The 25,253-nt window shown below is 49.1% G+C and overlaps 1 protein-coding gene across 2 annotated transcripts in view; it reads left to right on the plus strand.

The window, feature by feature from the left end:
• Positions 1–12,008, plus strand: part of LOC140430823 (programmed cell death 1 ligand 1-like) — a 33,548-nt gene extending 21,540 nt beyond the window's left edge. For both annotated transcript variants that reach the window (XM_072518546.1, XM_072518545.1), the window contains exon 5: positions 10,200–12,008. In XM_072518546.1, coding sequence (XP_072374647.1) covers positions 10,200–10,402 — 203 coding nt within the window. In that variant the 3' untranslated portion in view covers positions 10,403–12,008. The remainder of the gene's footprint in view (positions 1–10,199) is intronic.
• Positions 12,009–25,253: the final 13,245 nt, after the last annotated feature.

A 25,253-nucleotide genomic window follows, 5' to 3' on the forward strand; every position in this document is an offset into this window, starting at 1 on the left:
CATAAATCGCAGTGCTTCACCAAGTCTGTGATGTCTGAATCGAGACTGGGCCACCAGACATAGCTCTTGGTAAGCATTTTCATTTTAGATATCCCAGGGTGGCCATTATGTAGTTCCAATAGAATTGGACACCGCTCTGGGCAGGGGACAACTACCTGAGACCCCACAGAATGATACCATCCTCAACACTGAGTTCATATTTCTTGTTCAGATAAGATTTCATTTCTTCAGGGGGTTGTCCCTGGATTCCGCCGTTCAGGATCATGTGCTTCAATTTTGAGAGTGTTGGATCCTTTTGCACTCGAGTGTGGATTTGTTTTCCTGGTAAAGTCTCTAAAAATGTGAGGCCACCAAGACTTCTTCCAATGCTGACAAGGGAGCCAGGCAGTGGGAGGCGAAGTAAGGTATAAATGTTCGTTATTAACTTTCCTGGGCTGTGCTCTAATAGATATTCGTAAGCTGCAAGTAACATGGCCAACGTTGTATCTGGGCGGAGCCAATGGAGAGGCGGGGGGATTGCTTTATCCTCTTTAAAATGCCCCAATAAGGGCTTGTGGCTGTCACAATTACAAAACCGTCTGCAATACAAATGTCGGTGAAATCTTTTTACACCAAACATGACAGCAATGCCCTCCTTCTCAATTTGAGAATACCTCCACTTGGCATACAAGAGAGTCCTGGATGCACAGCAATGGGCCTTTCTGTCCAGCAGTGTGAAAGTACCTCCCAACCTCATAAGGGGAAGCATAACATGTCAGGATGAGTTCCTTTTTGGGGTTGAAATGGGCCAATAAATTGGACACATTAGTTGCCCTTTTACTTTCTCTAAGGCCTCCTCCTGTGGTGCCCACCAAGATAATTTCTGGTACTTTCGCAGTAGCGTGGAGACAGCAGACAGCAAGGAGGCCAAATTCGGGATAAACCTCCAGTAATAATTTACTCACCCCAGGAAGGATTTCAATTACATTGTATTTCTTGGAGTTGGTGCTTCCCGATGGCTATCGCCTTGTCTTCCACTGGGTATAGCCCCTTTTTTATACACCCAATAACCCAAATAGATCACTTTGCTTGCTTGGAATACAATTTTATTCTTTTAAGATGTGTCCCAGCTTTCGAAAATCACTGCAAGACCTCTTCTAAGTTTGCCAGGTGCTCTTGTTCTGAAGTTGCCATGACCAGAATGTCATCTAAGTACACCACCATTTTAGGGAACCTTTGGAGTATGTTCTCCATGATCCATTGGAATGCCGATGAGACCCCGACAGGCAAGTGGGTATACTCAGAGAAGCCCTTATCCATGTTGATTTTAACATGTTTGTGGGAAGGCTTGTCTAATTCAAGATGAAGACAGGTGTGGCTCGTATCTAGCTTAGTGACTGTCTGGCCACCTGGTTATCATCTATTCACGGCAAAGGGTACTCATCCAGTTTCAAAAGCAGGTTGACCATTGACCATAAGTTTATAATTCCCACAGGGATGGAGCAATTTGTCCTGTTTAAGGATGGGAACGACAGGTGCTGCCCACTTTGCGCATTACAAGGGTCTTATTATACCTAGCTTTTCCAGGCTCTCAAGCTTGGTCTCTGCCTTCTCCAACAGGGAGTATGGAACCAGTCTTGCTCTGAAATATTTAGGTATACCATCGGCGTTGACAAAAATTTTGGCTCTGGCTCCTTTTATGTTTTCAAAGACCTCCTAGAAGACTTCAGGTTATTTGCTGATAACTTTGTGCAGTCCTCCACATCAAGCCTGAAAATGTCTAGCTAGTTCAGCCTGATCCACTGGAGCCAATATCTCCCCATAAGACTTGGTCCCTGTCCCGGCACAATAATGAGTGGAAGCCAGGGTAATTTCATCCTGTAGGTTACTGAGGTCATTGTAGCACCCGTAATCCCGTGTAGCTGGCTAGTCTGGCCCTAGTGTCTTCTAAACTTGGATTGCAGTTTGGAGGCAATCAAATGTTTGCTTTCCAATGTCAGGGACAGCGGTTCATGTTCCACGTCAATTTTTAATGGATGACCATTTACCAACAGTTCCACCATTATTGGGACGACTTTGGTTGCAACGATACAGTTTAGGTTTATTGTCTCTGCTTTTGGGAGTGGGTGTATCTGCATGATATGGGCCTGTGCTGGCCTTGTCTTCTTTCCTGAGTCGCAAGTGTATTGCCTACTTCTATAGCTTTGTCTTGGCTGTGTCTTTTTACAGTCCTTACAATAGTCCATCATCTGATATCTGCAATCTTCTAACAAAGAACAAAAACAAAGAACAAAGAAATGTACAGCACAGGAACAGGCCCTTCGGCCCTCCAAGCCCGTGCCGACCATACTGCCCGACTAAACTACAATCTTCTACACTTCCTGGGTCCGTATCCTTCTATTCCCATCCTATTCATATATTTGTCAAGATGCCCCTTAAATGTCCCTATCGTCCCTGCCTCCACTACCTCCTCCGGTAGTGAGTTCCAGGCACCCACTACCCTCTGCGTAAAAAACTTGCCTCGTACATCTACTCTAAACTTTGCCCCTCTCACCTTAAACCTATGCCCCCTAGTAATTGACCCCTCTACCCTGGGGAAAAGCCTCTGACTATCCACTCTGTCTATGCCCCTCATAATTTTGTATACCTCTATCAGGTCGCCCCTCAACCTCCTTCGTTCCAGTGAGAACAAACCGAGTTTATTCAATCGCTCCTCATAGCTTATGCCCTCCATACCAGGCAACATTCTGGTAAATCTCTTCTGCACCCTCTCTAAAGCCTCCACATCCTTCTGGTAGTGTGGCGACCAGAATTGAACACTATACTCCAAGTGTGGCCTAACTAAGGTTCTATACAGCTGCAACATGACTTGCCAATTCTTATACTCAATGCCCCGGCCAATGAAGGCAAGCATGCCGTATGCCTTCTTGACTACCTTCTCCACCTGTGTAGCCCCTTTCAGTGATCTGTGGACCTGTACTCCTAGATCTCTTTGACTTTCAATACTCTTGAGGGTTCTACCATTCACCGTATATTCCCTACCTGCATTAGCCCTTCCAAAATGCATTACCTCACATTTGTCCAGGTTAAACTCCATCTGCCATCTCTCCGCCCAAGTCTCCAGACAATCTAAATCCTGCTGTATCCTCAGACAGTCCTCATCGCTATCCGCAATTCCACCAACCTTTGTGTCGTCTGCAAACTTACTAATCAGACCAGTTACATTTTCCTCCAAATCATTTATATATACTACAAAGAGCAAAGGTCCCAGCACTGATCCCTGTGGAACACCACTGGTCACAGCCCTCCAATTAGAAAAGCATCCCTCCATTGCTACCCTCTGCCTTCTATGGCCTAGCCAGTTCTGTATCCACCTTGCCAGTTCACCCCTGATCCCGTGTGACTTCACCTTTTGTACTAGTCTACCATGAGGGACCTTGTCAAAGGCCTTACTGAAGTCCATATAGACAACATCTACTGCCCTACCTGCATCAATCATCTTAGTGACCTCCTCGAAAAACTCTATCAAGTTAGTGAGACACGACCTCCCCTTCACAAAACCGTGCTGCCTCTCACTAATACGTCCATTTGCTTCCAAATGGGAGTAGATCCTGTCTCGAAGAATTCTCTCCAGTAATTTCCCTACCACTGAAGTAAGGCTCACCGGCCTGTAGTTCCCGGGATTATCCCTGCCACCCTTCTTAAACAGAGGAACAACATTGGCTATTCTCCAGTCCTCCGGGACATCCCCTGAAGACAGCGAGGATCCAAAGATTTCTGTCAAGGCCTCAGCAATTTCCTCTCCAGCCTCCTTCAGTATTCTGGGGTAGATCCCATCCGGCCCTGGGGACTTATCTACCTTAATATTTTTTAAGACACCCAACACCTCGTCTTTTTGGATCACAATGTGACCCAGGCTATCTACACCCCCTTCTCCAGACTCAACATCTACCAATTCCTTCTCTTTGGTGAATACTGATGCAAAGTATTCATTTAGTACCTCACCCATTTCCTCTGGCTCCACACATAGATTCCCTTGCCTATCCTTCAGTGGGCCAACCCTTTCCCTGGCTACCCTCTTGCTTTTTATGTAAGTGTAAAAAGCCTTGGGATTTTCCTTAACCCTATTTGCCAATGACTTTTCATGACCCCTTCTAGCCCTCCTGACTCCTTGCTTAAGTTCCTTCCTACTTTCCTTATATGCCACACAGGCTTCGTCTGTTCCCAGCCTTTTAGCCCTGACAAATGCCTCCTTTTTCTTTTTGACGAGGCCTACAATATCATTCGTCATCCAAGGTTCCCGAAAATTGCCGTATTTATCTTTCTTCCTCACAGGAACATGCCTGTCCTGTATTCCTTTCAACTGACACTTGAAAGCCTCCCACATGTCAGATGTTGATTTGCCCTCAAACATCCGCCCCCAATCTATGTTCTTCAGGTCCCGCCTAATATTGTTATAATTAGCCTTCCCCCAATTTAGCACATTCATCCTTGGACCACTCTTATCCTTGTCCACCAGTACTTTAAAACTTACTGAATTGTGGTCACTGTTACCGAAATGCTCCCCTACTGAAACATCTACCACCTGGCCGGGCTCATTCCCCAATACCAGGTCCAGTACCGCCCCTTCCCTAGTTGGACTGTTTACATATTGTTTTAAGAAGCCCTCCTGGATGCTCCTTACAAACTCCGCCCCGTCTAAGCCCCTGGCACTAAGTGAGTCCCAGTCAATATTGGGGAAGTTGAAGTCTCCCATCACCACAACCCTGTTGTTTTTACTCTTTTCCAAAATCTGTCTACCTGTCTGCTCCTCTATCTCCCGCTGGCTGTTGGGAGGCCTGTAGTATACCCCCAACATTGTGACTGCACCCTTCTTGTTCCTGATCTCTACCCATATAGCCTCACTGCCCTCTGAGGTGTCCTCTCGCTGTATAGCTGTGATACTCTCCTGAACAAGTAGCGCAACTCCGCCTCCCCTTTTACATCCCCCTCTATCCCGCCTGAAACATCTAAATCCTGGAACGTTTAGCTGCCAATCCTGCCCTTCCCTCAACCAGGTCTCTGTAATGGCAACAACATCATAGTTCCAAGTAGTAATCCAAGCTCTAAGTTCATCTGCCTTACCCGTAATGCTCCTTGCATTAAAACATATGCACTTCAGGCCACCAGCCCCGCTGTGTTCAGCAACTTCTCCCCGTCTGCTCTGCCTCAGAGCCACACTGTCCCTATTCCCTAGTTCTCCCTCAACGCTCTCACCTTCTGACCTATTGCTCCCGTGCCCACCCCCCTGCCATACTAGTTTAAACCCTCCCGTGTGACACTAGCAAATCTCGCGGCCAGGATATTTATGCCTCTCCGGTTTAGATGCAACCCGTCCATCTTATACAGGTCACACCTGCCCCGGAAGAGCTCCCAGTGGTCCAGATAACAGAAACCCTCCCTCCTACACCAGCTGTTTAGCCACGTGTTTGTCTGCTCTATCTTCCTATTTCTAGCCTCACTGGCACGTGGCACAGGGAGTAATCCCGAGATTACAACCCTCGAGGTCCTGTCTTTTAACTTTCTGCCTAGCTCCCTGAACTCCTGCTGCAGGACCTCATGCCCCTTCCTGCCTATGTCGTTAGTACCAATATGTACAACGACCTCTGCCTGTTTGCCCTCCCCCTTCAGGATCCCCTCTACCCGTTCGGAGACATCCTGGACCCTGGCACCAGGGAGGCAACATACCATCCTGGAGTCTCTTTCACGTCCACAGAAGCGCCTATCTGTGCCCCTGACTATAGAGTCCCCTATAACTATTACTCTTCTGCGCTTTGACCCTCCCTTCTGGACATCAGAGCCAGCCGTGGTGCCACTGCTCTGGTTGCTGCTGTTTTCCCCTGATAGGCTATCCCCCCCGACAGTATCCAAAGGGGTATATCTGTTCGAGAGGGGGACAACCACAGGGGATTCCTGCACTGACTGCCTGCCCTTTCTGGTGGTCACCCATTTCTCTGCCTGCACCTTGGGTGTGACCACACTTACATAACTGCGATCTATGACGCTTTCCGCCACCTGCATGCTCCTAAGTGCATCCAATTGCTGCTCCAACCGAACCTAGCAGGTTCTCTAGCATCCTTAGGATTGCGATAACATTTCCTTGACTCCCCGGGGCGGGGTGGGTGGGGGGGGGGGGGGGTGAGCATGAGCTGAGTCTGATTTGGTGATGGATGATTTACACAGGCACCTTCAGTTGAGGGATGATCACTTTTACACGAGGCCCTCCCCCCAACCAGAGGATATTGCTGTCCGATGACCCTTGTATCTGCTGAGCCTCCTTTTCTGCATTTTCAACTGACAGAGCTCTCTCATTGGCTCTTTTTAAATCCAGATTGGATTCCGCCAATAAAGAGAGTTCTGGTCACCGTGTTAAAGCATTATCTCTGGAGGCTGATAGAGGGCTTTGGGTCAGAGTGATTTCACACTAGATCTATGAGCTCGTCAAACATTTTCATGCCAGGGGAATTGGGGTAGGTCAGGTTTTGTATCATGCTGAATGTCAGGGCCCTGCATGCTGCCAGCAAAATCACTTTCTGTTTCTCATCTCCCACAATGTTATTAGCCTGGAGGAACTAATGCATGAACTGTGTATTAGGTCCAGTCTTCTCCATTAATGTCACGGGGTTTGAGTTTACCAAATAGAGGTATTTTGTGTCTTACCGGAGAAGCTGCTAGTTTTCGACTTGAAGGTTGCTCATAAAAAATTGTTTTTACTCCGCATCACCAATGTAATAACTTCACCAAGACCAGTCTTCCAACACCAAGCCCCTTTATTGAAGAAACGAAAAAGGACTCTTGCGCGCCTTATAATACGTGTCCAACCCGGGGACCTACCGAGATTTCTGGTTGATGAAGTGGGTTTTAAGCTCCCACCACACAATTCCTGTTGGATGAGCTACCGCCCATGTAATAGGGAAATTCATATTCCACCAATCCCACAACGAGATCAATTGGCGATCCCCATGTCCTTTGTGGCCTCCATATCAATTACTCCATTATTTTTCTGCAGACTCATGATTAGACCTAGGGTTCCCTTTTCCTTTATTTTGCAGTCTGCTTTTAAATCCTGGGCGGGATTCTCTCAGCCTGGGGCTGGGCTGGAGAATCGGCGGGACCGGCGCAAATCGCGCCAAGCTGCCCCGACGCCGGTCCGCCAATTCTCTGGCGAGTGGAGAACCTCCGTTCACACCTGCTCTTACCTGGCGGGACCTCGGTGTACATGCACCGGGGGTGGCCTGGTGGGGAGAAGAGGGGTGTCCGACCCTGGGGGGGGCTCCGCTGTGGCCTGGCGCACGATCGGGGCCCACCGATCGGCGGGCCGGCCTCTCGGGCTGGGGGCCTCTTTTGTTCCGCGCCGGCCCCTGTAGCCCTACGCTATGTCGCGTCGGGGCCGGCGTGGAGAAGGGAGCCACTGCACATGCATGCATTGGCGCCGGTCCCACTGCGCATGCGCAGACCCGCGGCGCTCATCTGACGCCGTCCAGATACGCGACGGCGTTTACGAAGGCGTCAACACTTAGCCTCAGGATCAGAGAATCCCGCCCCCTATCTTCCTACACACTTGGCAAAGAATGCAAAGTGCCTGAAATGGCTTTTGAACTATCTCAAGACTTTCTGAATTTTTGTTGCCTGTTGTGCTACTGTGTTATTTACATCTCATTAAATTACGGACAACTTTCCTCTCCCACCATTACTGTCCTTGCTAGACCTGTTTGACTCTACACCGTTTCCTGTAAACAATTATACAAATGAGTTTACGACAGAGCATTCAGTTCAAGAAAATAAATAAATAATTTTCAACTCTTTAGAGAGAGACATTTTTACTTGCGAATAAACCAACAAGTTTAACCTCTTATCATTTATTTAATTACTTTAGCCACTCATATTTTACCACTAAATGTTGCCTCCAAGAAGACTGATATGTTCTTTAAGACTGAGAAATTCTCTCTACCTTGTCTCATCTCTCTTTATTTTAAAGATAGCACAGTGGTCATTTATGTATTGAATTTTCCACTCTTATTTTCACTAAGTTCCAAATAAGTCATCATACTCACTGCACATCCTGCCTGTAACCTCACTTTATTGAAATTAAGACTCATAACTCAACCACTAATTGCAGAACTCCCTATCTCCAGGAGTTTCCACTTCCTCTACAAGTCGACAGGAAATTGAAAAACAAGTTTGTCATTGGTTGATTACTACTTCCAGAATTAGACTTTTTCCCTTCTGCACTCTTCAAACTTGGTTTTATCCAACACTGAGCCCTGGTCTGTAACTTAGTTTCCTCAATTTGTAAAGAAGTCTGTCCACTCTTAGAATATAGTTATGAATTATATTTCACATTCTTTCAAATTATGAAACAAAAATTGCCTTGCGAGCAAACATGAAAACTAGTTCCCAAGTTTGTCTGTCACTGCAGCTGTAAATTAATTTTCAACCAGCATCTGGTCACATTACAAATGCTCTATGTGTCTTTGGCCAATAGCTCAGAAGTTTCAATTTAATTAGGAAGTGCTGATTTAATGCTGATAAGTGTGATAGAACATAGAACATACAGTGCAGAAGGAGGCCATTCGGGCCATCGAGTCTGCACCAACCCACTTAGGCCTTCACTTCAACCCTAACCCCATAACCCAATCTAATCTTTTTGGTCACTAAGGGCAATTTATCATGGCCAATCCACCTAAGGTGCGCGTCTTTGGACTGTGGGAGGAAACTGGAGCAACCAGAGGAAACCCATGCAGACATGGGGAGAACGTGCAGACTCCGCACAGACAGTGACCCAGCAGGGAATCGAACCTGGGACCCTGGCGCTGTGACGCCATAGTGCTATCCACTTGTGCTACCGTGCTGCACACTACCGTGATTTATACATTAACTTTTTCTTACGACTCTATTGCAATTTCAAGACTACGTTCTGGAGTTATGGAGGTTGTTGGATAAATCAAGTCTGTCATATTCTTAACATATTTTAGTTCCAAGTCAGGAAGGTGTGTAGCTTGGAGGAGAGGTGGTGGCCATGCCTCTGCTGCTTTTGTCCTTATTGTTTGTAGAAGCTGCAGGTTTGAAAGGTGCTGTTGAGTTTCTGCAGTGCATTTTAGGTACACAATATTGTCGGTGTGTGTTAGTGTGAGAGGGAGTGAATGTTCAAGGTAGTGGATGGGAACTGATTAAGCGGGCTGCTTTGTCCTGGATGGTGTCGAGCTTCTTGGATGAAGATGGAGCCACACTCATCCAAGCAAGTGGGGAGTATTCCGTCACACTCTTGACTCGTGCCTTGTAAATGCTGAGCAGGCTTTGGGGAGTCAGGAGGTGAGTTACTCTTGCAGTCACAGCATTTATAGCGCTGGTCTAGTTCAGTTTCTAGTCACCAGTAACCCCCAGGATATTGGTTGGAATTCTATTCTTTAATCTTTTATTAGTCTCACAAGCAGGCTTACATTAACACTGCAATAAAGGTACTGTGAAAATCCCCTAGTCGCCACATTCCAGCGCCTTTTTGGGTACACAGAGGGAGAATTCAGAATGTCCAGTTCACCTAACAAGCACGTCTTTTGGGACTTGTAGGTGGAAAATGGAGCACCTGGAGGAAACACACGCAGACACGGGGAGAACGTGCAGACTCCACACAGACAGTGACCCAAGTCGGGAATCAAACCCGGGTCCTTGGCGCTTTGAAGTAACAATGCTAATCACTGTGCTACTGTGCCGCCCCAATGTTAATGTTGTTCAATGTCAAAGGGAAATAGTTATAATCTCTCTTGTTAGAGATGGTCTTGCATCAAGGTTACTTGCCACTTATCAGCTGAGTCTGAATGTAAAATGAAAACGTTCCTCCCTTTTAGAGCCGAAAGTATTGATATCTGGTTTGTAGGCTAAGGTACACATTGGCTAGATTTTCTGGTCTACAATATACTTTATCAGACTATTGTAATTTTATGGCATCTCTAATGCTATTTCAATTTCATATTCTGTGTCTATTTTGCTTCAGTGGAGTGGTTGATTCCCCAATGTATATAGCTTTATGATGAATATGGTGACTTATTTTAAGCAATAGATTAATTCAATAATTTGACAAATAGAAACTTCCTGTTCAATGCCACTTCAGGTCACAAAGTTGCTGACTCAAAGGGCGTTCCAGCATTTTCCAACTCTTATATTTCATGCTGTTTTTCTTACAGCTCGTGAACGCAATATTCAAATGAGGCAATGTATTCGCTGCTTTGAGCCAATAGTGCAAAATCCTAAATGCAAAGAACAAGAAGTAAAGAAAGTCAATACTCAGACACCACAGAGGAACACGAGCAAAGTAGAAAAAGCTAACAAAACCTCATCACAGCGCAAGAAACATCATAAGAGAGATAAGGACCCCGTGTTTGCCTGATGATGGAAAAATAAATCTGAAAAGTATTTTGTAACAATCTCTTTCAAGAATAACCTTCATTGCAAACTTCATAAATGAGTGAACAAGAGAATTCGAACATCATAAAATGACTGCATTTAGCCATATTTGTGAACTCACTAAAACATTATTTCTGATCTGTGAATTAATATTTCTGAATTGAGAATGTTTATATCTGATCACTTTTGGTACTTATGACAGGGTCCTCGGAAGGGTGTTCATATTTCACAAAAGATCGTTGTGAGTAAATTAATTTCTGAAGGATTCCCACATGTGGGAAAGTGTGATAGTAGCAAATATAACTCAATTCCAGTACTCCAGCTACACTCACCCAGAGAAACTTTTGTGTCTATTCACTTACTGTTTGTAGAATAAATTGCCTCTTTCGCATCCCGTATATGGAATTTGAATCCACCCATTGACAACCAGGGTATAACATTTCATTCTCCATTTGTACCCTTTCTATGGAATACAAGGCCATATTGGCATCTGATTGGGGCAATCTACAATTTGTGTGCGAGTTAGTATAAAATAGGTGATAGGGAATCAACACACTGCTTTACATCTCTTCTAATTTTTTATCTACCCCACTATGCAGAATTTTAATGCCCATTTCCATCTAATACATTACATTTTATTGGCTCTTTATTTAACTGCTGTTTCAGGTACTGTACATTTCATAACATTGCAGTGCCCTAGTCACATACACTATGTCGAATTTTCATTTCCTTTTTACAGTCAGTGGACTGAATTCCAATTCTGATTCATACTATTTGCACAGAATTCCTGTTCTCATTTGTATCCACTGTCCAGAATTCTGTATCATTTATTTCTAGTTTGCAGGGTTCCACTTTATATCCACTTTCCTTTATAATCTCTGTCAATATGTTTAATCATATTCTAAACTTACATTATGCAAGTGCTTATCTTGTTATGTAAAATCAAGCAATAAAGGTGTACTAATTTAAAAGTGGTAGAAGCTGCGGGACAACCAAGTAACATTTAAAATAATAAGAGGCCTAATTGGAGTAATTAGGGACAACCTACTTAATTTTTAGCAGAGGGATCAAAAACCAGGGACCATGGATTTAAAGTCATTGGTAGAAGGATGGGAGGGAGATGAGGAAACATTTTTTCACCGAGAGGATGGTAAGGCTGTTGGAATCACTGCATAAAGGAGTGGTAGAGGCAGAAACTCACAACACATTAAGAAATATCTGAATGTCTACTTGAAGTGTTGTGACCTGCAGGGATACAGGACAAGTGCAAGAAGGTGGGATTAGGCTGGGGAGCTCTTTAATGATTGACACAGACAAGATCGGCCGAATGGCCTCCTTCTGTATTGTACATGTTCTATGAGTCTGTTTTTGTTAATTTCATATTCCAGTGATTGTCGATAATAAGTTATTTGTCCTGCATCATATACCATTTGTTGTAAAGGATTGTGTTCTAAATATATACTTTTGACTGTTACTGTCATGATAATTGATCTAAAAAAAATATATACAACAAACTCCTTTGGTTAAAAAATGTGCAAATGTGAAGTACAGTTAAAGAGGTCACATCAGTTTATTGGTTGCATTAAATAGTCCCTCAGTGGCTTGTGCTACTACGTATTTTGGAATATTTTTGAAAAATAAATTTAGTGTACCCAATTATTTTTTTCTCCAATTAAGGGGCAATTTAGCGTGGCCAATCCACCTAACCGCCATAACGTTGGGTTGTGGGGGTGAAACCTCACAGAGATGGGGACAATGTGCAAACTCCACACGGACAGTGACCCAGGGCCGGGATTCAAACCCGGGAGATGGGACTTCCATCCCTCATTTGGCCAGCAGCTCTGTAGTCTCAACAATGCCATTAGCAGCAGTGGCTAGGACTGGGGTTACCAGCAGTCCCCATGTTCAAAGTCCCAGTTTACACACATGCTTGCATGGTAGGATGATCAACTCTTTTGAAATAAAATAAGGTATGCTTTGACCAAGAGAATTGGGGGTGGGAGTTTCTGATCAGCATACAAACACAATGGGTGTGGGCAGTGATGGGTGTATGCTCACAGAAGAAAATAAAGAGGCAAAGAGGAAACTCACCTAGGTTCAGTATTTCACACTTTGCCCTTGGGGTACAGTTAAAAGGTATTCCTGAAGGGATAAACAGTTAAAATAAGGGGAAATCCCTTAACTTTGCAGGGCCCTTAGTTTGGGAGACTACGGGCAGGATTCTCCGATTTTGCGGCTAAATGCCGACGCCGCCATAGTAACAGTTTTACGATACCAAAATCGGCGTCAAACCTTCACCGATTCTGGTACCTGTGAGGGACTAGCAGCGGCGCTGGGTAAAACTTATGGCTCCCGCGCCAAAATGGCCGGAGAATGGCTGGTCCGTGGCCGCGCACGCACACGGCGATGATTTGATTTGATTTGATTTTTGTCTCATGTATCGAAGTACAGTGAAAAGTATTTTTCTAAAGCTGAAGAACGTAGACAGTACAGACATAGCAGACACAAGAATAATCAACAGAGAATATTGACAAATGGTACATCGACAAAACAGTGATTGGTTACAGTGCGGAACAAAGGGCCAAACAAAGCAAACAAAGCAAATTCATGAACAAGATCAGCATAGGGCGTCGTGAATAGTGTTCTTACAGGGAGCAGATCTGTCCAAGCGGGAGTCATTCAGGAGTCTTGTAGCTGTGGGAAAGAAGCAGTTCCTATGTCTGGATGTGCGGGTCTTCAGGCTTCTGTACCTTCTGCCTGATGGAAGGGTCTGGAAGTAGGCAATGCCTGGGTGGGAGGGGTCTCTAATAATGCTGTCTGCCTTCCTGAGGCAGCGAGAGGTGTATACAGAATCACTGTGGGGGTGGCAAGCTTATGTGATGCGTTGGGCTGAGTTCACCACACTGCAGTTTCTTGCGATCTTGGACCGAGCAGTTGCCATACCAAGCTGTGATGCAGCCGGATAGTATGCTCTCTATAGCACATCTGTAGAAGTTTGTGAGAGTCGATGCAGACATGCCACATTTCTTTAGCTTCCGTAGGAAGTAGAGACGTTGTTGAGCTTTCTTGACTGTTGCATCAACGTGAGTGGGCCAGGACAGACTGTTGGCGATAGTGAACCCCAGGAACTTAAAGCTATCGACCATCTCCACTTTGCAGCCATTGATGCAACGGGAGTGTGTGTCGTGCTGCAGTTCCTGAAGTCGATGATCAGTTTCTTGGTCTTTCCAACATTTAGAGAGAGGTTGTTTTCGGTACAGCATGCAACCACCTGATTTATCTCCCTCCTGTAGCCTGATTCGTCATTGTTTGAGATACGGCCCATCACAGTCGTAACATCCGCTAACTTATAGATTGAGTTGGAGTTAAATCTTGCCACACAGTCATTTGTGTATAGGGAGTACAGTAGAGGACTGAGCACACATCCTTGTGAGGGCCCGGTGTTGACAACTATTGTAGAGGAGGTGCTGTTGCCTATCCTGACAGATTGTGGTCTGTTGGTGAGGAAGTCAAGGATCCAACTGCACAGGGAGGGGTCAAGTCCAAGATTGCAGAGTTTGGTTATTAGTCTTGTTGGGATAATGGTGTTGAAGGCGGAGCTGTGGTCTATGAACAGCAGGCTTACATAGGTGTCCTTGTGGTCGAGGTGTTCGAGTGTTGATTGCAGAGCCAGTGAGATAGCGTCTGCTGTGGACCGGTTGCAGTAATAGGCAAACTGCAGTGGATCGAGACCGTCTGGGAGGCTGGCAGTGGTCCGTCTCATGACGAGCAGCCTGAAGCATTTCATGATAACAGACGTTAGGGCCATCTACAGTGGTCACCCCATACAACATGATGCCAGCAGCGTACAGACCCGATCTGCCAGATAGTGCACCCCTGGACCCTCCCTCGCCACCCCTGGACCACCCCCACCAGCCCTCCCAGCCCCCGGTGAAGCCCCCCCAGCCAGCAGCACGGCGCCCCCTGACTGCGGCGGCACTGGACACAGTCCACAGCCGCCACGCGGGACCGACGAAAACTCAAAGCACAAGTGATCCGCGCCGTCGTGAACTTGGCCCATTGGGGGTGGAGCATCGGGGGACGGCCTTCAGGTGACGTCCTGAGGCCATCTCAAAGGTGTGCTCCCTGATGACACTTTTGGAGGGGGTGGAGCATCCAAAAACAGGCACCGCCCCTAATTTCAACATCAATAGGGATTCTCCGCCCCGATCGCTGATGACGATATCGGCGTCGGGCAACGGAGAACCCACCCTACGTTCTCCCAGTGGTGGAGGATCGCTATAAATTGGCACTGCCGCTGGGAGTGCTGGCTATGAGCTATCCAGGGCATTTAAAGAGAACAGCATGTGGGCAATGCACAGCCCAGGCAATTTCTGGCCCTGCTGGAGTCAGATTTGCTGCGGTTGGGATTAACCTTAGAGCCTGACAAGCTGGAGCAGCTTTTAAGTGCTCCACTTATACCACACTTTCATTCCAGCAAGAAGCTGATGAGTAGAAGAGCTGCACCTCGCTTTCTGGCTGTCAACATTTTTTTTTTTTTTTAAATAATATTTTATTGAAAATTTTTGGTCAACCAACACAGTACATTGTGCATCCTTTACACAACATTATAACAATACAGATAATAATGACCTTTTTTATTTAAACAAGAACAAAAGAAAACAACAACAAATAAATAAATATTAAATAACAAAAATAAAAACTAGCCCTAATTGGCAACTGCCTTGTCTCAGGCCACACCCCCCCCCCCCCCCACACCCCCCCCCCTCCCCCCAAGTCCTGGGCTGCTGCTGCTACCTTCTTTTTTCCCCCATCTATCTTTCCGCAAGATATTCGACGAACGGTTGCCACCGCCTGGTAAACCCTTGAGCCGACCCCCTTAGGACGAACTTAATCCGCTCTAACTTTATGAACCCCGCCATATCATTTATCCAGGTCTCCACCCCCGGGGGCTTGGCTTCTTTCCACATTAGCAATATCCTGCGCCGGGCTACTAGGGACGCAAAGGCCAAAACATCGGCCTCTCTCGCCTCCTGCACTCCCGGCTCTTGTGCAACCCCAAATATAGCCAACCCCCAGCTTGGTTCGACCCGGACTCCTACTACTTTCGAAAGCACCTTTGTCACCCCCATCCAAAACCCCTGTAGTGCCGGGCATGACCAAAACATATGGGTATGATTCGCTGGGCTTCTCGAGCACCTCGCACACCTATCCTCCACCCCAAAAAATTTACTGAGCCGTGTTCCAGTCATATGTGCCCTGTGTAATACCTTAAACTGAATCAGGCTTAGCCTGGCGCACGAGGACGACGAGTTTACCCTGTTTAGGGCATCTGCCCACCGCCCCTCCTCGATCTCCTCCCCTAGCTCTTCTTCCCATTTCCCTTTTAGTTCGTCCACCATAGTCTCCCCTTCATCCCTCATTTCCCTATATATATCCGACACCTTACCGTCCCCCACCCATTTCTTCGAGATGACTCTGTCCTGCACCTCTTGTGTCGGGAGCTGCGGGAATTCCCTCACCTGTTGCCTCGCAAAAGCCCTCAATTGCATGTACCTGAATGCATTCCCTTGGGGCAACCCATATTTCTCAGTCAGCGCTCCCAGACTCGCGAACTTCCCATCCACAAATAGATCTTTCAATTGCGTTTTACCTGCTCTTTGCCACATTCCATATCCCCCATCCATTCCCCCCGGGGCAAACCTATGGTTGTTTCTTATCGGGGACCCCCCCAATGCTCCGGTCTTTCCCCTATGTCGTCTCCACTGTCCCCAAATCTTCAGTGTAGCTACCACCACCGGACTCGTGGTATAGTTCCTTGGTGAGAACGGCAATGGGGCTGTCACCATAGCCTGCAGGCTGGTCCCCCTACAGGACGCCCTCTCTAATCTCTTCCACGCCGCTCCTTCCTCCTCTCCCATCCACTTACTCACCATTGAAATATTAGCGGCCCAATAATACTCGGTAGTGCCAGCCCCCCCCTATCCCTACTACGCTGTAAGAATCCCTTCCTCACTCTCAGAGTCTTCCCGGCCCAAACAAAACCCATGATACTCTTTTCTATCCTTTTGAAAAAAGCCTTCGTGATCACCACCGGGAGGCACTGAAACACAAAGAGGAATCTCGGGAGGACCACCATCTTAACCGCCTGCACCCTCCCTGCCATTGACAATGCTACCATATCCCATCTCTTGAAATCTTCCTCCATCTGTTCCACCAACCGCGTCAAATTTAGCCTGTGCAATGTGCCCCAATTCTTAGCTATCTGGATCCCCAGGTAACGAAAGTCTCTTGTTACCTTCCTCAACGGTAGGTCTTCTATTTCTCTACTCTGCTCCCCTGGATGCACCACAAACAGCTCACTCTTCCCCATGTTCAATTTATACCCTGAAAAATCCCCAAACTCCCCAAGTATCCGCATTATTTCTGGCATCCCCTCCGCTGGATCCGCCACATATAGTAGCAGATCATCCGCATATAAAGATACCCGGTGTTCTTCTCCTCCCCTAAGTATTCCCCTCCATCTCTTGGAACCTCTCAGCGCTATCGCCAGGGGCTCAATCGCCAGTGCAAACAGTAATGGGGACAGAGGACATCCCTGCCTTGTCCCTCTATGGAGCCGAAAATATGCCGATCCCCGTCCATTCGTGACCACACTCGCCACTGGGGCCCTATACAACAGCTGCACCCATCTAACATACCCCTCTCCAAACCCAAATCTCCTCAACACCTCCCACAGATAATCCCATTCCACTCTATCAAATGCTTTCTCGGCATCCATCGCCACTACTATCTCCGTTTCACCCTCTGGTGGGGCCATCATCATTACCCCTAACAGCCTCCGTATATTCGTGTTCAGCTGTCTCCCCTTCACAAACCCAGTTTGGTCCTCATGAACCACCCCCGGGACACATTCCTCTATTCTCATTGCCATTACCTTGGCCAGGACCTTGGCATCCACATTGAGGAGGGAAATTGGTCTGTAGGACCCGCATTGTAGCGGATCCTTTTCCTTCTTTAAGAGAAGCGATATCGTTGCTTCTGACATAGTCGGGGGCAGTTGTCCCCTTTCCTTTGCCTCGTTAAAGGTCCTCATCAGTAGCGGGGCGAGCAAGTCCAAATATTTTCTGTAAAATTCAACTGGGAATCCGTCCGGTCCCGGGGCCTTTCCCGTCTGCATGTTCCTAATTCCTTTCACCACTTCTTCTACCGTGATCTGTGCTCCCAGACCCACCCTTTCCTGCTCTTCCACCTTGGGAATTTCCAGCCGATCCAAAAAATCCATCATTCTCTCCCTCCCATCCGGGGGTTGAGCTTCATACAATTTTTTATAAAATGTCTTGAACACTTCGTTCACTCTCTCCACTCCCCGCTCCGTCTCTCCTTCCTCATCCCTCACCCCCCCTATTTCCCTCGCTGCTCCCCTTTTCCTCAATTGGTGTGCCAGCAATCTGCTCGCCTTCTCTCCATATTCATACTGTACACCCTGCGCCTTCCTCCATTGTGCCTCTGCAGTGCCTGTAGTCAGCAAGTCAAATTCCACATGCAGCCTTTGCCTTTCCCTGTACAGTCCCTCCTCCGGTGCTTCCGCATATTGTCTATCCACCCTCAAAAGTTCTTGCAGCAACCGCTCCCGTTCCTTACTCTCCTGCTTCCCTTTATGTGTCCTTATTGATATCAGCTCCCCCCTAACCACCGCCTTCAACGCCTCCCAGACCACTCCCACCTGAACCTCCCCATTGTCATTGAGTTCCAAGTACTTTTCAATGCATCCCCTCACCCTTAGGCACACCCCCTCATCCGCCATTAGTCCCATGTCCATTCTCCAGGGTGGGCGCCCTCTTGTTTCCTCCCCTATCTCCAAGTCTACCCAGTGTGGGGCATGATCCGAAATGGCTATAGCCGTATATTCCGTTCCCCTCACCCTCGGGATCAATGCCCTACCCAACACAAAAAAGTCTATGCGTGAATAGACTTTATGGACATAGGAGAAAAACGAGAACTCCTTACTCCTAGGTCTACTGAATCTCCACGGGTCCACCCCTCCCATCTGCTCCATAAAACCCTTAAGCACCTTGGCTGCTGCCGGCCTCCTACCAGTCCTGGACTTCGACCTATCCAGCCTTGGTTCCAACACCGTGTTAAAGTCTCCCCCCATTATCAGCTTTCCGGTCTCTAGGTCTGGGATGCGTCCTAGCATTCGCCTCATAAAGTTGGCATCGTCCCAGTTCGGGGCATACACGTTTACCAAAACCACCATCTCTCCCTGTAATTTGCCACTCACCATCACGTATCTGCCCCCGTTATCCGCCACTATAGTCTTCGCCTCGAACATTACCCGCTTCCCCACTAATATAGCCACCCCCCTGTTTTTCGCATCCAGCCCCGAATGGAACACCTGCCCCACCCATCCTTTGCGCAACCTAACCTAGTCTATCAGTTTCAGGTGCGTTTCCTGTAGCATAACCACATCTGCTTTAAGTTTCTTAAGGTGTGCGAGTACTCGTGCCCTCTTTATCGGCCCGTTAAGCCCCCTCACGTTCCACGTGATCAGCCGAGTTGGGGGGCTTCCCACCCCCCCCCCCTTGCCGGTTAGCCATCATCTTTTTCCAGCTTCTCACCCAGTTCCCACGCAGCTGTATCTCTCCCAGACGGTGCCCCCCCGCCCATCCTTTCCCGTACCCACTCCCCCCTTTCCCCAGCAGCAGCAACCCAGTAATTCCCCCCTCCCCCCCCCCCCCCTGCTAGACCCCCCGCTAGCGTAATTACTCCCCCCATGTTGCTCCCAGAAGTCAGCAAACTCTGGCTGACCTCGGCTTCCCCCCGTGATCACGGCTTGCACCGTGCGACGCCCCCTCCTTCCTGCTTCTCTATTCCCGCCATAATTATCATAGCGCGGGAACCAAGCCCGCGCCTCTCCCTTGGCCCCGCCTCCCATGGCCAACGCCCCATCTCCTCTCCCTCCCCACCTCCCCCCATCACCACCTGTGGGAGAAAGAAAAGTTACCATACCGCAGGATTAAAACATAAAACCCCTCTTCGCCCCCCCCCCATTCGCCCCACCACTTTGTCCAAACGTTCATTTTCATAATCCAATCATTCCAATTTTTCTTCTACAATAAAAGTCCACGCTTCATCCGCCGTTTCAAAGTAGTGGTGCCTCCCTTGATATGTGACCCACAGTCTTGCCGGTTGCAGCATTCCAAATTTTATCTTCTTTTTGTGAAGTACCGCTTTGGCCCGATTAAAGCTCGCCCTCCTTCTCGCCACCTCCGCACTCCAATCTTGATAAACGCGGATCACCGCGTTCTCCCATTTACTACACCGAGTTTTCTTCGCCCATCTAAGGACCATTTCTCTATCCTTAAAACGGAGGAATCTCACCACTATGGCTCTGGGAGTTTCTCCTGCTCTCGATCCTCGCACCATAACTCGGTATGCTCCCTCCACCTCCAACGGACCCGTCGGGGCCTCCGCTCCCATTAACGAGTGCAGCATCGTGCTCACATATGCCCCGACGTCCGCCCCCTCCACACCTTCAGGAAGGCCAAGAATCCTCAAGTTGTTCCTCCTTGCGTTGTTTTCCAGTGCCTCCAACCTCTCCACAGATCGTTTCTGGTGTGCCTCCTGTATCTCCGACTTCACCACCAGGCCCTGTATATCGTTCTCATTCTCTTCTGCTTTCGCCTTCACGACCCGAAGCTCCTGCTCCTGGGTCTTTTGTTCCTCTTTCAGCCCTTCAATCGCCTGTAATATCGGGGCCAACAACTCTTTCTTCATTTCCTTTTTTATCTCCTCCACGCAGCGTTTCAAGAACTCTTGTTGTTCAGGGCCCCATATGAAACTGCCACCTTCCGACGCCATCTTGGTTTCTGCTTGCCTTCCTTGCCGTTGTTCCAAAGGATCCGCTGCAATCCGGCCACTTTCCTCTCCTTTTTCCATCCGTGTCCAGGGGGAACACCCTTCTGGTTTACCGCACGGTGTTTTTAGCCGTTAAAATTGCCGTTGGGGCTCCTATCAAGAGCCCAAAAGTCCGTTCCACCGGGAGCTGCCGAAACGTGCGACTCAGCTGGTCATCGCCGCACCCGCTCTGGCTGTCGACATTGATAGACTATTGGCCTCTGTCGATGAGAGGAGAAACTCTTCGCCAGGATGGGGTGGAGACCCAAGCCTGCCCTTCTCAATCGGGCTTGGAATGAGGTGGCAAAGGCTGCTGGCATGACCAAGAGGACTGGTATGCAATGACATAAAAAAGTGAACGTCCATCTTCGAGCAGCTCGGGTGAGTAACCAATTCTGTACGTCTGGCATTACTCCTGTCCCTCACTCCTCACACCTGCCCCCAGTCTGCAATATCACCCTATATGCCTGTATTTCCCTTACAGCCCACCCTCTATGAATCCCCACCATCTGTATTACCCTCTCTAGCTCAGAGTCTTGCACACACATTCCAACAGCTGCAAACCCCCCATTAAACTCACGTCCCAGCATCTAAATATGTCCTTTCTGTGTCCCCAATGATTAATATGGCTAGGATTGGGAGAAATCTAGAGCGGGTTTGCCGCACCTATGGGTCCAAAACCCGTTTGAGGAAAGGGCACTCCAAATCGCAGGGGAGGACGAGGAGAGGACATGTGTCTGGAATCGACTTCTACATGAGGCAAACCAGTGAGAAGGCAATGCAAAGCAGATGTCCATATAGCAAAGTGTGTCTATCATTTCCCATAGACCTGTCCTTCCCAACACCTCAACCCTTGTTTTTTGTCTTGCAGGATCACCTCCAGACGAGGCTCGGCCAACTGGGGTTGCTAACCCCCCTCCTCAGCCGAAACCCTCTGGATTTCTCGGAGCATGACTCGGGGAAGAGACCGACATCTCGGCACAGCTGTCACCTGCACTATCCACCATCTCAGAGACTGTCACCTCGATGGGTAATGTTAGCGATCAGGCTCCTGGGTCACCATCTGGTATGCACCACACACATGCTGCAGCGTTTAAGGTGGAGACAAGGGGTCCTGACAGACGGAGGGCTGCCCAAATCCAGAGAACAGCTGTCACCCAGACAGATGTTTGGCTTCTGGAAAAGATGATCCCAGCACTCGTGTAGATGCAGGCTCAGAGCCAGAGTCTCCAGGAGGGGTGCCAGCGACATTACAGTGTCTGCAAGGCCAGCTGGAGGAGCCCACTTGCCTTCAGGCACAGGAGATGTAGTCAACAGTGCATGGCACCCGGGCCAACACTTAAAGGATGGCGGCTGCTGTGGAAGGCCTGGGCCAAGACATCATAACTATGTTTGTGTCAGGACATCCAAGGCTTGTTCTGTCCATGTCTGAGGCGCAGGACAGGATGGTGCAGTCACAGGCAGACATATTTTGGGCCCAGATGGATATTACTGTGTCACTTCAGAGCTTGGCCCAGTCACAAAGGGTCATGGCTGAGGATGTGAGAGCATCCTGGCATGACCCTTGGAGGGGAAAGTGGATCTGTGGTAGTGGGAAGGAGTGGCAGGCTAGTGGGAAGAGACAGTGAAGTACAAAGGAAGAAGCAAAGGGTGAGAGGCTCAGAGTGTATGTGTGTGTGTGTGTGGGGGGGGGGGGGGGGGGGGGGGGGGGGGAGGTGGGACAGGGTGGTGCAGTTGCCGATGGCCAGGCCTTCTAGATGGTAATTTGGGAGGTGATGAGCTTGTCCCTTGTGTGGTGGCCCTGGAAGACATGCTGGGTGGCCTGCTGAGCCAACTCCAGCTCCATGCGTAGGTTTTCCTCGATATCATGCTTATCCTAGTCAGATGAGGCCTGGCTTTCTTCCGCCTGTTTCAATGTGTCACCCCTCTGCGCATTGTTATGAAGGTCGCAGCAGGCCGCTACGATGCCAGAGACTCTCTGGGGGCTATCTTGGAGCCCCCCCACCAGAGTGGAGCAGGCAGGGGAAATGCATCTTGAGCACACCAATGCAACGCTCAATGATGCTCCTGGTTGCTGAGTGAGTATCGTTGTAATGGTTCTCCGCCTTGGTTTGGGCCCTCCGCACAGGCATCATTAGCTATGACCTCAGCGGGTAAGCCTTGTTGTCCACTCGCCAACCCCTCAGCTGGGGGAACACCTCGAACATGTCGAGAAACAACGAGATATATGCTTTGTGTATGCTGCCTGGATATCGGGCAAAGGCGTGCATGATGTTAAACTAATAGTTGCACACCAACTGCACATTCATGGAATGGAACCCCTTCTTACTGATGAAGGGCACAACCCGTTGAGTCGGTGCTTGAAGGACGACATGCATGCTATCGATCGCCCCCTTGACTTGGGGCATGCCAGCGATGGCGGCAAGCCTTGCTGCCGGGCCTGGTCAAGGTTAACGTAGATGATGTAGACGAGGTGATGTAGATGCCCGGGCGCATAAACCATCTGTAACAGTGTGGCTGTGCACTGATGACTACGATATCCTACACAGATCTCCGCTCATTCCCAAGAATGAGCCAGAGGTGTAAAGGTTAGTGCGACCATCACTTGATGGCTACTGGGGTGTGTGTACTTGATGGCGTGTGTCCTCCTCCATACCCCCGTGGTGCCAGGTACACCATTACCTGGCACAGGTGGCGCACATTTTCCCTGCTCAGCTGGAGTCGCAGCAGCACACACAGTCCGGCAGCTCCTCGAAGAACAGGTGCCGACGTTATACATGTGACCTGATGCGGCGTCTCCTTCGTTCCTCTTCCCCGGACTGATGGACGGCCAGCAGTTGAGCCTCACTGGCTGTCCCCCGCTGTTCTGGGCAGGCACCTCTTGTGCATGGTTCTCTCTCAGCTGATCCTGACCCTCACGCTACGGTGCAAATGCAATGGCAGCAGCGGCCAGGTGGATAGCAAGCATTGCTGTTTGTAGTCCGAAATCTATGTCTCTGCAGGGGGAGGGAAAGAGACAGAGAATGTGAGAAAGCTGAGGATCCCCTTGACCATCCGATGCCACCAGGTTACATGGTCACCCTGAGTTATCATAGATTATCATAGAATTTACAGTGCAGAAGGAGGCCATTTGGCCCATCGAGTCTGCACCGGCTCTTGGAAAGAGCACCCTACCCAAAGTCAACACCTCCACCCTATCCCCATAACCCAGTAACCCCACCCAACACTAAGGGCGATTTTGGACACTAAGGGCAATTTATCATGGCCAATCCACCTAACCTGCACATCTTTGGACTGTGGGAGGAAACCGGAGCACCCAGAGGAAACCCACGCACACACGGGGAGGACGTGCAGACTCCGCACAGTTGTTCTGCTGCGCCACCCCTGTCCCCTTTGAAATGAGGTAGTCCATACTGCCTCCCTGCTCCCACTGGTGACTGGCATCTAGCCTGTGATGCGAGTAGCCTCTGTCCTCACCACCTATTCCTGCCAACTGTGGTAACAGTGGTGCCACAATGAGTGTTCCTGAAAGGGTCTGTGGCCTCTGCAGTGTCTCCCAGTGGAGTCTACTGTGTGTCCTCACTGAGTGGGCCTAGCGCTCTCCCACCAGATGGGTGACATTTGGTTGTGTGGTGGAGATGTTCATGCTGTGTAACCTCTCGGGCGGAATTCTCTGACGGCTGATGCCGGAATCAGGAAACACGATTGGGCGGAGAATCGTTTTTGACCCTGAAATCGTGGCAGGCACCGGTTTCACGCCAAATCGCAATTCTCCGGCGCCTCGACAGCAGCGTCAATGTGTTCCACTCTGCATGTGCAATAAACATCTTTGGCATATCATTAGCTAGCCTGATCCAGTAAACTCCAGGGCTTCTGTGATTCTCCACCTCCACTGAGCGAATTCATGACAGTGAGGTTCACTTGTGCTTTTAAAAATCAAGAAACAGGCATCTTGGCTGATAAGGGGAGAGAGAGGTAGGACACGGAGAGGTGTGACCATGGGCTGCCTTTCCTGACACTGGCTGGGTTGGCTAGGAGAGGGAGGGTGGGGGAGAGCATGTCAGGGCTCTTGGGGGAACAGGGGGAAGGGCCGTGGGGCCAGGGTGAATCCCCCATAGTACTGGGGCGGTGTCTAGGCAGGGATCACCATTGCCACGGCCTGCACGGCAGCCATCTTGCCTTGGCACCTGGTTCTGCAGAATGATAATGGCCATACGGGTGCTCCTACCCCCGCAACCCAGCCCCAATCTTTCACCCCATCACCCCATGAACCACACCCTCCACCACACCATCCCGCCAAACCGGCAGCCACCCACTGGCTGGGTGTCACGTGGCCCATCCAAGGGAGACACCCACAGAAGCACCTTCAGGGTTGCGCAGGACAGAAGCCTCGGAGCGAACTGCTGGCAGGGGCAGCACCAGTCAATGGTACTCCTGGCAGCAGGTACGGGCACCAAGGCCAGAACCCCCATGGTGCCAGGCACCAATGGGGGTGAGGAGTGGAAGGAGGGTTGGGGAGCATGTGGGGGCAGAGTCCGCAGTGCCAACTGGGGCCACTGTGTAGCTTGGTGGACCTGTTTGGGCACAGGGGCATGCATCATGCTAACATGTCGGCCTTTCACCCCTTGCAGTCAACGGATTTGGAATACAACCAGAAATTATGGCCTCCTCTTAGTCGCTGCAACCCTGGGGGATGCACTGTGGCTGTACGAGCTGGAGATACTCGAGGAGGAAGAAGAGAAGCCACAGATCCTGCCCCAGAGAACAGGAGCCCTGGTGCTCCGTATTGTTTCACAATGTCTGACTCCTGCCCACGGTAGCACTTTGCACCGTCCATCTGGGTGATCCCTGCATGCGAGCTGGCCATTCCATCACACGGTCCCATCGAATCCTTGGGGTGGTGGAGGCAGGGATGGTGGGGTGGGGGAGGGAGG

Source organism: Scyliorhinus torazame, chromosome 10 (assembly GCF_047496885.1).
Source record: "Scyliorhinus torazame isolate Kashiwa2021f chromosome 10, sScyTor2.1, whole genome shotgun sequence".
NCBI classification, from domain to species: Eukaryota; Metazoa; Chordata; class Chondrichthyes; order Carcharhiniformes; family Scyliorhinidae; genus Scyliorhinus; species Scyliorhinus torazame.